The sequence below is a fragment of the Aspergillus brunneoviolaceus genome, assembly GCF_003184695.1.
Source record: "Aspergillus brunneoviolaceus CBS 621.78 unplaced genomic scaffold BO95scaffold_3, whole genome shotgun sequence".
Lineage (NCBI taxonomy): Eukaryota > Fungi > Ascomycota > Eurotiomycetes > Eurotiales > Aspergillaceae > Aspergillus > Aspergillus brunneoviolaceus.
Genome location: NW_020290733.1, coordinates 277,713 through 290,230, shown reverse-complemented (window position 1 = coordinate 290,230; position 12,518 = coordinate 277,713). Strand labels below are relative to the sequence as shown.

Genomic DNA, 12,518 nt, shown 5'->3' with positions numbered 1-12,518 from the left:
ACGGACCTCAGCTGTGACGGTGGATTACTGTAAGCGGTGTAGCGCGGCTGGTTGGAGAAAGCGGGTCGATTGAGGCCTCCCTCCCCCTTATCACTCCACCGAGTATATACTTTGACTTGCCTTGTCCGTGCTTGGAAAGAGCCTCAACAAAGCTCTGCTTCAATAAGAAAAGGTCCTGGCTTTTATCAAGGCAAAGATAGGCAAGTGGAAAGCGATCAAGTATGATTTCTCGAAATATCCATCTGTGTCTAGAGCAGTGCGTTGACGACTCCCCAGCTACGCTAAAGTATCGCACCGAGGCTATTTCCATTGATACCACCACCGGAGGCATATTAGGTAGCCGTATGGAATGCCGCTCATCGCTTCTCGCCGGGTAGATACTGCAGTTTCCAGTGCTTGCAATTCTTAATTCTTAACAAGACAGTTTCATGTGCACGTAATTATCTCGAACATGGTGACCTAGAGATCCAGACTAGACCAACCAGCTTCACTGAGACTTTCTGTGGCTTCCAAGTCATGATGCTGCGAACTCTTCAACAATCAATTCGTGTGGAAACCCGCTCGGCTGGACATGGTATGTTGGAAGGACACAAACTGACATTGGACGTCTCAAGATGCAGGCTGAAGCAGGCATCAAGTTCATGGTCGAGCCAGGCAGTATGGTATTCGTCACGCTGAGTGAGCTCTCCATGGCCCACTATGGGAGTACATTGCAGGGTCATACAACACTGATGCCCAAGGCGGAAAAGGGTAAGCCAGCCTTTTCTATCAATCGAAGGGTATATCCTGCTGAAAAGTATTGTCCAATGTGAACGGACACTTAACCAAATAGAAAAGTCCACCATCAAACGTCGCTATCATCGCTCATGACGAATTGGCGGCTCCGCCGCTTTCTCTCAACGCTTCTGTCCAAAAGAGTAGACATGTCAGGGAAGTCTTCACCCATGTCCTCCGTCATTTGTGAGCAGAATAATGAATCGTCTGCCGCTGTCTCTACAGCCGAGAGCTGTTTCTTCGAATTCCTTGGCGTTTTATCTGTGCCATCCCCTTCCCCATTTGTCTTGCGTTTCACGGGGAGAACAAAATCGGATACTGTGCGCTGGATCCGCCTGGCACCACACTCACGGCTGCTCATGTCGCCGGTGGTGCCTGGAATATCCTCGTACTTGTCCGGACTCAGCGCTAAGACACGCCTATATTGCTGCTCACAGTCCGCGGAAATCTGATCCATTTTCTGCAGAGTCCCAATCATGCGGCGAGTCAGAGACCCATGCTTTACTGCTTTAGTAGGCCGAGGAGCGAGCTGAAGGCGCGGGAAAGCGTCAGTTCGAGGATTGCAGATTGACGGTGCATCGGACTGTCCTGCCTTGCCGTAATGAACATCAAGCTCGTTTTGCTGCGCTGGAGTAAGCAGGACATCTTCGAGCGCTGGGAGATCAACGGGCTCCGGAGTCGGCGTGCGAGCCTTACTTTTCTTTGCTTCCCTACGCTTGCCGCCTTCAGCCAAGCTGGACGCTTTCGTGAAGCCTGTTTCCACATTGTCCGGCATGTGGAACTTTTTGGGTGGCCTCTTGGGAGGGCGTCCTTTTCGCTTGGGCTCAGGTAGCTCTCGCACAGTGTTCTCTTCGGGTATTTCAATCGCCCGTTTATCAGCTACAGGCCGGATCCCCAAGGGAAGGATACGAGGGGACTGGTCTTCATGAAAAGTAAATCGGGTGCCGCTAGCAATCATCTGTTGCATCTTCTCGTAATTGTCCTTGGCCTTGATATAGGACTCTTCCTCCTTGCCTTGCATCAGAAGCAGCACAATGTTACCCGCTCGCTTTCGACCGGTACGTCCCATGCGTTGAAGCATGCGAATTGGTGACGCGGATGAATCGTAACAAACGATCAGGTCGACCTCGCCGATATCCAGACCTTCCTCACCTATTGAAGTTGCAACGATCGTGTTGTAAGTGCCGCTCTTGAACTTCTGCACAATGTCGAGTTGAGTTTTCTGGTTCATTCCTTCTGAGCCCTTGGCGCTACTCTGTCCGACAAAGACACGGGGCCGAATCATCGGCTCGTACCTTTTGAGGACTCGCGTCACCTCTTCGGCGCTGTCCCGGAAATGCACGAAGATCATGACTCTGGTTGCTGGTTTCGCCTGGTCATCGCCTGTGCCCGCACCTTCGCCCGCGTCCATGAAATGATTCAAGACAACCTGCTTCAAGTATTCCAGCTTGGGATGGCCAATGAACTCTGGGTTCTTAGTCCATGGCTGCAAATGGTTCATAAGTTTTTTGAAACTTTCATCTTGGACAACTTGTCGTTGATATTTGCCACCCTTCTGCCCTTCAGTGTTGGACTGAAAATGTGCAAGGTGACGGTAGAACGGAGTGATTCCGTGATATTTCAAAAGGTCGATTCCATGGGCAAGGCTGGCAAGAACGCTGAAGATAGCATTTACTTTGCCCTTCAACCCGAAATGTGCATTCCGACCAACGTCTGACATCATCCACTGCTGTCTGGCTTTTGTCAGTCCGAATGCCGTAAGTCCCATAGGATCACGGCCCCAGTAAGCATTGAGACTCCGAAGCTGATCAACTAAAGGTTGGAGAGTCTTCGTTAATAAATCCATGCACAGAACCATTTCCTCGGAATTCTGGAAAGTTTGCACCTCTATGTCCTTTGCATGAACATATTCCCGGATATCAAGGGATTGTTCCGTGCGGATCTCAACTCGGGAAATGTCCAACCCATCAATTACTGCCTGGACGGCTTCCACCGTGGAGCCAGGCGTTGCAGTCAAAGCCAGGACACGGAAACTTTGATTGTAGCGTCGAAGAAATTTAACAACTTCCACGTAGGCATACCCTCCTGTGGCGCGATGCGCCTCGTCTACAACAAGCAAAACGATGCGCTTAGGATCTGCAATCCCGGTCTTGAGATCATTGACTAAGGTCTGAGGGGTCATGAAGAACACGCGTTTAGCCTTCCATTCCTCAGCTCTGATGCCAGGGGCAGCTTCGCCGGTGAGCATTGTGGTCTGGGATCGTGGAACTCCTGCAATTTGAAAGCATGCGTCTATCTGTTGAGCGACTAGCGGTTTCGTAGGAGCGACAAACACGATCTGAGCGTCTTTGGTCCATCGTAGCCAGTTTAACATGATAGTGGCTGCGATAAAGGTTTTGCCTAGACCAGTGGGCAGCGCAACGAGCAGGTTATGAAACAATCCTTTCTGGGCGATGTTGAACTGGTAATCTCTGGATTTCCCCAGATTGGTGGGATAGACCCATGTATCTAGAGATTCCTGATTCAATTTGTGTTGTGTCGGAGGCTCGACCTTCTCGGGTGGTGACATGAACTGCTCGCCACGCGGGGGCTGGTTTGCTGGACTCCGGACTGCCATGTCAAATAAAGTCGTCTGCCGAACACCCAGTGGACGATTGACACTCTGCGTAAAAGTGCCTGATACCGGTCGACCATGAGTTGGGGGAGGAGACAAGGATAGATCGGAGTCAAAAGCATCATCTGGTATGTCGTCTAGAAATTCTGCAGGAATATCCATAGCATCGCCTGTTTGTTCACTTGAGGAGCGATCCACCGATGGAGGCTTCAGGTGATTAGAAGCTGTCTTGTGAGACATTTTGGAGCTTTCTTCTTCGAATGATTGCAACGAAGCCTCAATGGCCGCCTTTAAGGCGTCATCATCTTCAAATTCATCATTTGTCCCATCACCGCCGCCTCTTCCGTTGACTGCGTGTGTTGCCGGAACATTCGTTGGGGGTGGTAACTCGGGGTCTGGCTTCTTCCAACGCGGGCCTCGAATCATTTCTGGAGGTGATTGAGGCTGCGTGAGTTGGGTGACGAAGATGTTCTCCTGGACATTTCTGTTCTTTGGCACGAACAGTTTATACTTGGAATGCGCCTCCGGCTCCTCAGAATCGCGGAAGTAATGTGATGCTCGTTCTGGAGACTGTAGATCCTCGTCCTCGTCTTCGCCAGAGTCAGGCGAAGTCTCTCGCGTGTCAGGTCGGTCACATTGATTCTTTCGCAGTGATAGGTTCTGCTTGTTGGCTTTCAGGCGACGGCGCTTGGCCGGCCTGGGAGAATCCCGTTTTGTCGGCGTGGCGGCGGCATCAGAGTCATCGTCAACAACGAAATCTCCGAGATCATCATCGAAGTCGTCGGAAGAGGCCCCTTCCAGGTCAGACATGTCGAACCCAACGTGGTTCGTTGGGATCAAAGCCGCCGCAGGTTTGAGCTGGCCATATTCAAACGCGACGCGTCGGATCGCAATCACATGTTGGCTTAGTCATGAAATGTTCATGATTTCCTAATTTGGCGTAACCGCTCGTCCTCCGCTCAGCTTCGATTCAGCGGAAAGGCTCAGCTCCGAAGACGAAAATCCCATTTTGTTCCGAGGCAAAGGTTGTCTAGATACCACTGGTGAGGTGCACTGACTATTGTGCTTTTGGTCTGTTAACGAATTCAAATTCAATTTACTGAAGTCGCATATACACCCCACTCATGCTGTGGAACTTCGCCAGACGCACAGTGAGAGTCTCCTCGGCCACAAGCGATGACCACGAGTGGGATAGAGGGTTCTTACAATAATTTAGTTATCTACTGAGTGCTAGAAATTTCCGTCGGGTCTTCACAATTCAGCATTGATGTTCTGGGCCACATTGAATCAAGGGACCCAACTTGGGGTGGATTATCCATTTAGCGTGCTCACTAAAACAACCAGAAACAAAACAAAACAAGAACATAAGTAAAGCACGAGCCAGAATGGCGGACAAGGCAGTTAGTTGCCTTGCAGCTTTCAGTAGTCAGTAAATCAGACTAAGCTAACTAGTTATTCTGTACTGGGTACGGAGTACTTTAGCACTTCGCAATTGCCACCGCACTGGGAAACATAAGGAGTAGAAGATCAAAACTCTGATGTGTGTGGGTGTGCCATGTCCGGGGAAATTCAGGATTTGATAACTTGGCCAGACAGCACCTGAAGATCCTGTGGTGTAACGCCGGGTTCAATATTTTGTAGGGATGAAAGAAGGCAGCTCCAATCAATCTGGGGGGTCTTGGGGTAATGGAGACCAGGAGCGATCCGTAGTGTTGCAGCCACGGAACTTTAATCGCCCTTTTCATTCTGTGAGCAGTCTTGTGGTTGCTCGTAAGGAGACTACACTGTAAGATTATTATTAGGATCTCTGCACTATGCAGGCTGCAGGCTGCACTCCAGAGATCTTTGACAGACCTTTCCGCATGACCTTCACTCACTGCCACTGCCACTGCCACGAGCAATCAATCAGCTCATTGTTCTGGCTCAAATTGGCCAAGCGAAGAGCCGGGCTTATCAGCGCCCAGTTTCTCTCCCTGGGTGTGGAGTAGCCAGCGAAGAGGCGGATAAGAGCTTTGAGCAATGAGTGGACGCAGAACGAGACTAAGGAGGACTAAAGTCGGACTAACAGCGACGGTAGTGCCACTCCAGGGTTATTTTTGGGGGCGATCCCTCCTTGAGAGTCATTTAGACTGCTTGGACTCTGGAGGAGTCCCCAGATTTTCCAAGGGTCTGTCCACCCTGCGCGCTTCACCGGGAAATTGTCTCCTTTGAGTGAGAGCAAAGTGGACTTGAAGTGGAGTTTTGAGCCGGGCTTCTTTTAGATCCGTTCGCGGATTTGGGGCCACTTCCGTCACTGAATTCTGGAGTAGTAAGTCAGTCAGTCAGTCACTTGAAAGAAGAATCTCTGCAGATTATTGTAGATAGCAAGGGCAAGCGAAAAGACAGACTTAGGGGTAGGAGAAGCAAGCATGGGGCCGTCGAAATTGCCACTAATGTAAGGGTGAGCAGGACTGCGCAGGACTAATCAGTTCAGTCAATCAGTGAATTCAGTCCGTCAGGCCGTCGGCTAGTCGGGTGAGGCCGAACAGCGCATCTTAACCAAGTTGTTGCCAAAAGAGTCGTGCCACTGGATGTGAAGGAGGCCAACCACTGGCTGAAACCCCGCTAATCACTCTCAAGTGAATGATTCGAATGGACTTAACAGGCACTAAATTCAATTTCCCGCCACTGTTTTGTTTTTCCTTTTTGTCTACTTCGTACTTCTATCTTCTTCTTCCTCTCTCTCTCCTCTTTCTCTTCTTCTCTTCTCCTTCTCTTTCTCCTCCTCAACAGTCTTTCGTTATTCCATACTTTGCGCTCGCTCGCTCCTCGCTTCTTTCGGGCTCTCAAAAGTAAACCTAACGTCTGTCTCTACATCAATCACATCTATTGTCAAGATGAAGTTCAACAGCGCTCTCGCTCTCTCCTCCCTCCTGGTGCTCGCCGTGGCCCAGGACACCAACTCTACCTCCACTGCCAGCGCTGCCACTGCGACTGCCAGTCTCTCTGCTCAGGCCAAGTGCGCCGAGTCCTGTACGTATACATCTCTACGCGAATCATCTCCTCTCTACCTTCAATTGCCTTAATTGCGCATCTGCCCATACACACTATCCTTTCGTCTTCCTTGACTGCAGAACCAAACCATAGTACCACCCCCATTCTAATCCACTATACAGGCGCCTCCAGCGACATCTGCTGCATTGCCAAATGCTACAATGTTCCCTGCCCCAACGACTCTCAGGCCAACGACACCACCAGCTGCGTTGCCGCCTGTCCCCAGGGTAACGGCTCCACCAGCGACACCGACGCCTACGCCAGCTGCCAGAGCCGTTGCGTGAGCAGCTACTTCTGGTCCAGCGCTACTGCTACCGCCGGCTCCTCCGCCAGCACCGCCAGCTCCAACGATGGTACCACCACCACCGGCAGCGGCAGCAAGTCCTCCTCCACTGGTTCCAGCAGTACGTTATCCCCCTTTTTGTTTTCCCTAGTGGCATGACCGGTTTACCTGAACTCATGACACTAACTCACGTTTTCCCCCCTACGCAGAGTCTGGCTCCTCCAAGTCCGGCTCCTCGGACTCGACCAGCACCGCCACCAGCACCGGCGCCTCCTCCAGCGAGACCTCCAACTCGGCCGCCATCACTCAGCTGAAGATGGGTGTCTCCACCGTTGGACTCCTGGGCTTCGTCCTTGCCGCCTGGGCTCTGTAAATCTCTTCCGCTTATAGAACGGAAGCGAGATGTCACAGAAGTTTCTTCCAACCAACAACGGCACACGAACGTTTTTGTCTCAGTACATATGGGAAATTGAATGAATGAGGGCGGGCAGGAAGGGAACCATGATTGATATTATTTTGCACTCTAATGGGATATCACACTTCACACACACAGCACCCCTTGACTTACTTGCACTCTTGCACACACACTTCGTTGATGTTGTCATAATAGCTTACTACTACCTTGACTGTCTGTCACTAATACTACCCACAAGCGCTTGCTTCAATTAGCAGAATTTAGTATTATTGTATAACAATCATATCTGTGTTGCAGCTTGTCCTATCTTGCCTTTGCCTTTGCAAGTATAAGTGCTGTTCTCGGTATCATTACGGTACCTGTTTCCCAGGTTGAAAAGAGGTCGAGCGCCAACCCATTAGCCCACAAGATTCAGGTGCCGTGCTGTACTCCCAATACCACCATGATTTCATCACAGAAGGCAAACCAGGCGAGTGAGCAGCATGGACAGTTCACAAATGACGAACGATGACCACAAGTGCAGGCAGGCAGGCAGGTGGTTGTAGTGTAATATGTTGTGCGTGGTGCCCCAATCTGCGGTGGATCGGTTTAGTCTGTGTCGATCATGAATGGGTCTACACGTAGCTCGACTCCACTGCTGTGAGACTGCTGCCACTCATCATAGGGTGGTTGATTTGGTGACTACACATCTCTCCACACGAGCTTCCCCCGCATTCTTCAGGTACAAGGATGATTAAAGTTTCAATGTCATTCCACGAATCGACCTCAAAAGTATCAACACAAAATAAAATCTCTCCAGGTAAAGTCGACCCACGCTGGCAAGACGCATACAGGAGTCAGTGCCCGAACAAAGTCCTTATCTATCTGATTTGAAGTACAGTATTGAGTATGAAACACAGTTCAGAGTAAATGTCACCTCGCGAGAGGAGCAGACAGGGCGCCGGTATAAGAGCAGCAAACGTTCATATGGATGCAATGATTGAATCCAGCTCCGGACTTTGGTCAACGGTCCTGCCATCCAAATTGTTCATAACCCCTGAGCAGGAAAGGATCGTTGACTCTGGTGCAGGCGTGGACGATAATGCTATAGGGTAATATGCAATGGGCATTAGTAAAAGCGGAGAAGAGTGGAAATCAAAATCCCAAGCACGCCAACGCCCATTCCAATGTAATGTCTAGATAATTGTAGATTAGTCCAATCATGAAGATGCCACTCCAAAACATCATGTTCGGTCACTGTTGATGTCAGACCCGGTCTCGCGCAAAATCCAGGACTTCACAGTCATCCTCAAAAAATCCATCGTCAACTCCATTGCCCAAGGCCAAGGCCGAAGTGGATTTCTTCTTCCGACGGGTTGTAATTACCACTTCTTCAACGTTTCCGGTACTGTTCCCGAGGCTGATCAAATTCTCCATTTCCCCACCGAAGCCCTGGTGGTTCTCTTGCATCATGTCGTCCTCGTCGTCTTCACTGTGGGAGCTGAAAGGACGGACGTGGAGCTTGGACGTCGGCAAAGAGCCTCCAAAGACCCACTGACCAGTCGGGACCGATGTCTCAGCGTCATTCATTTCGGAATAAACAAAGAGGTTTACCCTCTGGTCAGTGTGAAAAGGCTGATATGGCGTGTTGGTCTCAATTTCCGCCTGCGAGAGGGGCTGAGACTTGAGCTTCGATGACGCAGGGGGACGGGCAGTGGAAGAGGGCAAAGCCAGAGTAGCCCAGACATTGATTTCTGCGCCAAGAGTCCCAACGGTCAGAGGACCGCAAGGTGTCTGCAGAATTGGAGGTAGTCGAAATTCCAATGCCTTTTCTCCAATCGCTGACTGCAGCTGCCGATTCCGATTGGCGGACACCGAGCGCTTGATTCGATATAGGCGGAAGAACCCCCCATCTAAAAGCCCCAGGAAGGGCATGCCCTTGCTGGTTACCCAGGTTACACGGGATGCAACTGGGTCACGGGAGAGCCCGGACAGATGCAGGCGATGCTCGCCGCCATGTCGAAATGTATTGACTGTTTTGACCGTGCCGGTCGCGGCGGCTCCCATTGATTTGCTCAGACCAGCGGCAACGGCCTTGCCACTAACACCAGCAGTGGAAGGAATCGTGAATCCACCCATCGAGTTGAAGGCCGCACCAGTCGAAGGTGCACGACCCCTCACTGCGGCAAGAATGGGCTGTGTCTTACCTCCAACCATTTTGAAGGCTGCTGACAAGGGATTTGCGGCGGCCGCCCGGTCAGGCAGTTCCTCGGCTGGAAGATCATTGGTAGGGGCCTTGGTAGGCTGTGGTCTAGCTCGACGGAAAGGGGGCCACTGGAAAGCGGATCGTGGCAGGTCGAACACATGCACCGTGGGCTTACCGGTGATGATTGCAAGTTTGTCGCCGGACGGAGGACACCATACCACGTCTATAATGCGGGATGCTGTCAACCGCGAAAACCTCGCGACCTGCCGCACGCTCGGTTGCGCAGATGTGGGGTCGTCGGAGAGTAAAGCCCCTGCCCGGCAATACTTCGCCTGCAGAAGATCCCAAACATACTGAACGTCTCCCTTCTTACTCACGGTAAGCAACATCAGGCCATTGGGAGAGAAAGAAAGAAAGCTACAGCCATTAGGCACTTGAAATGTGGTCATGGAACCGAACAAAGCGTTCTTTGTCTCAGTGCCCTCTTCTAGTCTCTGTAAGTCCGTCACTGAAACTAGATCCGGCTCAGCAGGGGATGCGGTCTGGGTTTCCTGAGAGTGCGTGGGGGGAAAGATGTTGTAGCCCTGCGGTGAGAAATCCATCAGGTTAGGAGATCGACGTGATGAAAAGCTTTGTGCCTGTTCTTTGTTCCAGTAATTGTTCCAAGCTTGCAGTCCCTGATCACCCATCCAGCGAGCACCACGCATAAGCTCTTGTGTCACGCCTCGGGCGACTTTGCCAAAGAAACTCTCGCCCTCGCCGACGTCAGTAGCGCATGTTATTACTGGTCGGGACGGCGGGCTACGAGTCTCAAGCCCAATAGTCTTTCCCTGTAGGAGAGATGCAGGAACCGTTGCACGAAGGGATGCTCTGTAAGTGGTTGACGGGGGGACCGTAGCCAACCACCTTCCTCTGAGAGATATGATCGGGTTGTCATGGTTGGAAGGTCCATGAGGTGAGTCGGACTGCGAACCATCCGGATCAGTGGAGCTAGAGGAGGTCGAGTATCGTCGAGATTCCTTTGACTGGATACTCGTCCAAATCTTGCCGAGACACTGATACCTGCCTATGCCGTAGGTGTAGACTTCTCCACTCGACCCAGATGCCACAACAACGTAACTGCCGCTAGCATAAAGCTTCAGGTTGCCGACAGGCGGCGGAGCCAAAACCGGCATCCCTGGAATATTGCCAAAGCACTGGACCGGCGGTGTAGTCAGAAGCGTTGTAATGTGCTCTCCATTTCTCAGAGAATAGACATCGACTCGCGTTTGGTAATATTTCAATTCGTCCTTATTGATACGACCACCAGAGATTGACGGTCGACCAGCTGGGATCTCGTTTGTTTCGGACCCGGTAGAGGAGGCGTGGCCCTCATCATCGGGTACAGAACAGGGTCCATGAGTAATGACAGCAATATGGGGTCTAGATGTGGAGTTCGGGTCATTCGCCGAGGTACTCGTCAGCAACTTGGCCTCGATCACCCGACCATTCAGGCCGGTCAGCTTGCCCACCAGACGAGTCTTCTGATCTTCTATGGCAAGAATATCTAGAGCACCGTCTGTACCGACAAGAAGGACGTTGCTCCCTATCCTAGACGCCTTGAACCACTGGCTCAAAATTGTATCAAAGGCACAGAAAGAGTAGCCCCCGTCACTGATCGGCCTACTTTGTGCAGAAGACACGGGTAACTCGATATCCGGGGCGCCGTAAAAGTGGGCCTGCGGTAAATGGGGCAGGGGTATCTGGTTGTTGAATGGGCTGCTGACAGGGTTACTCTTGTGCCGGTCTGCAGACGGTTGCCTGGACGTATTGCTAGTAGAGTAACCATGTCCATAACTCAAAGGCCTTGTCCTGCTGGAAGGCGAGGCCGATGAAGGCTGGCTGAACCCGCCTTTATCATGACTTGTGAGAAAGCCAAACGGTGATCCGCTAGCAAATTCACCATCTGTCACGTCATTAGGTGGGCTTTTGCCGAAAGGGATAGACTTGGCCCAAGTATCCGTCCGGTAGGTGACATCATTTTCCGGGGAACCTCCCAGCGAGTCCAGGGCGTCGAGAACGGGGGACACAATATTGTGACTAGTCGGAGGCTCTAATGTAGGATTTGGGCAAGACGACGGCTCTGCCAGCAGAGGTGGTGAGAGTTCCTCTCTGTAGCGTAGACCACAAGGTTGGCCATTTGTTAGCTTTGTTTCATGCGGTAGAGTGACTTATGCTTGACAAGGTTGGACTTACAGGTCGCCCGGTGAGGACTTGGCCGCTGCTTTCGCCGCTTTAGCCTTGGCCTTTGATCCGCTTTTTCCTTTTTTCTTGCTCTTGCCCCCAAGTTCATGCTCCAGGTTCGAACGGTTATTATCCTCGGGAGGAATGGTGTCACCTGAGGACCGGCTCTGCTGGCGAAACAAATCGTCCGAAGCTGCCGGTGGCATTCAAATGGAGGGTTTGCCTGCTAAGAGGCAGTATGATTTCGAGAAGGTGACCGCTCTCAGAGACCTTGGCAAGGTCTGAGAACGGGTCTGACAATATGGTCGACCTGCAACGAAAATCGCGCTCAGGCCGGGTCTGGAGGGTTGTAGAGAAAGCCCTTGGGAGGCAACGCTGCGAAGGTCAACAAACGCTTATCAACATGAGTCATCGACAGACAGGAATGTTCAAGCGCTTCAGGAGACTACTTACGAAGGAACTGTATCGGATGCAAATGTACTCGAGGTCAAAGACGCGTGAGAAGCGTGTCGGGTTGTCGCAGCTGCAACGACAAGCCGCGACCAGCAACGTATCTAGAGCGGGGACCCGTTCACTGATATGGCGGTAGATAGATAGTAGATCTGGGATACAGGACAGCTCGGCAGCACAGCTGTAACCGTCTGTCCTCGATATCGAAGGTAAACAAGGGGGTGTGTTGATGTTAAATATGAGGCTGAACCAAGTGGTGGACAAGTAACAATGAGATCACAGTAGGTAGAATGAGGAAGAGAGGATGTTATCATCCGGAGGGAAGGGAAATAGGGAACGGAGGGAAAGGAGGGGGAGGGGAACCGGGTCAGGGTCAGGAGCATGGATGACATCTCCATGGTTAGTAAACTTATCTCCTATCAGTAACTAACTTAACTAAGTTAACTAGGTAACTTAGGTAGTTTACTGCCGGTTACTACGGAGTACATAATGTACATAGTGTACAATGTGTACAGTACCTCGTACCTAGTTAGTACGTCCG

The 12,518-nt window shown here is 51.3% G+C and overlaps 5 protein-coding genes across 5 annotated transcripts; 1 reads left to right on the top strand and 4 right to left on the bottom strand.

Annotated features, from left to right (window-relative positions):
* Nucleotides 1-828: 828 nt before the first annotated feature.
* mph1 (3'-5' DNA helicase) lies at nucleotides 829-4,330 on the bottom strand. Its single transcript, XM_025580398.1, has one exon. The coding sequence runs from the start codon at nucleotides 4,196-4,198 to the stop codon at nucleotides 845-847; it is 3,354 nt and encodes a 1,117-aa protein (XP_025447343.1). The 5' UTR covers nucleotides 4,199-4,330; the 3' UTR covers nucleotides 829-844.
* A 314-nt stretch (nucleotides 4,331-4,644) lies between these two features.
* Nucleotides 4,645-5,209, bottom strand: BO95DRAFT_438081 (uncharacterized protein). Its single transcript, XM_025585424.1, has one exon. The coding sequence runs from the start codon at nucleotides 5,131-5,133 to the stop codon at nucleotides 4,867-4,869; it is 267 nt and encodes an 88-aa protein (XP_025447342.1). The 5' UTR covers nucleotides 5,134-5,209; the 3' UTR covers nucleotides 4,645-4,866.
* A 37-nt stretch (nucleotides 5,210-5,246) lies between these two features.
* BO95DRAFT_438080 (uncharacterized protein) lies at nucleotides 5,247-5,841 on the bottom strand. The gene is made up of 2 exons (XM_025585423.1): nucleotides 5,455-5,841; nucleotides 5,247-5,398 (listed from the first exon to the last, which is right to left on the bottom strand). The coding sequence occupies exons 1-2, from the start codon at nucleotides 5,510-5,512 to the stop codon at nucleotides 5,262-5,264; spliced, it is 195 nt and encodes a 64-aa protein (XP_025447341.1). The 5' UTR covers nucleotides 5,513-5,841; the 3' UTR covers nucleotides 5,247-5,261.
* A 423-nt stretch (nucleotides 5,842-6,264) lies between these two features.
* BO95DRAFT_458726 (uncharacterized protein) lies at nucleotides 6,265-7,077 on the top strand (the record flags this gene model as incomplete). Its single annotated transcript, XM_025588590.1, has 3 exons — nucleotides 6,265-6,400; nucleotides 6,544-6,825; nucleotides 6,914-7,077. The coding sequence occupies 3 exons, from the start codon at nucleotides 6,265-6,267 to the stop codon at nucleotides 7,075-7,077; spliced, it is 582 nt and encodes a 193-aa protein (XP_025447340.1).
* A 1,173-nt stretch (nucleotides 7,078-8,250) lies between these two features.
* Nucleotides 8,251-11,877, bottom strand: BO95DRAFT_115037 (uncharacterized protein). The gene is made up of 2 exons (XM_025580400.1): nucleotides 11,540-11,877; nucleotides 8,251-11,455 (listed from the first exon to the last, which is right to left on the bottom strand). Exons 1-2 carry the CDS (start codon nucleotides 11,731-11,733, stop codon nucleotides 8,365-8,367), a joined length of 3,285 nt encoding a protein of 1,094 aa, XP_025447339.1. The 5' UTR covers nucleotides 11,734-11,877; the 3' UTR covers nucleotides 8,251-8,364.
* Between the last annotated feature and the right edge of the window lie 641 nt (nucleotides 11,878-12,518).

Coding starts and splice junctions, on each gene's coding strand:
- mph1 (XM_025580398.1), bottom strand. CDS start 4,198: ATGTCTGACCTGGAAGGGGCCTCTTCCGACGACTTCGATGATGATCTC.
- BO95DRAFT_438081 (XM_025585424.1), bottom strand. CDS start 5,133: ATGAAAAGGGCGATTAAAGTTCCGTGGCTGCAACACTACGGATCGCTC.
- BO95DRAFT_438080 (XM_025585423.1), bottom strand. CDS start 5,512: ATGACTCTCAAGGAGGGATCGCCCCCAAAAATAACCCTGGAGTGGCAC. Junction 5,399..5,454: donor GGAGTGGCACTACCGTCGCT/GTTAGTCCGACT, acceptor CATTGCTCAAAG/CTCTTATCCGCCTCTTCGCT.
- BO95DRAFT_115037 (XM_025580400.1), bottom strand. CDS start 11,733: ATGCCACCGGCAGCTTCGGACGATTTGTTTCGCCAGCAGAGCCGGTCC. Junction 11,456..11,539: donor AAGTCCTCACCGGGCGACCT/GTAAGTCCAACC, acceptor TCTACGCTACAG/AGAGGAACTCTCACCACCTC.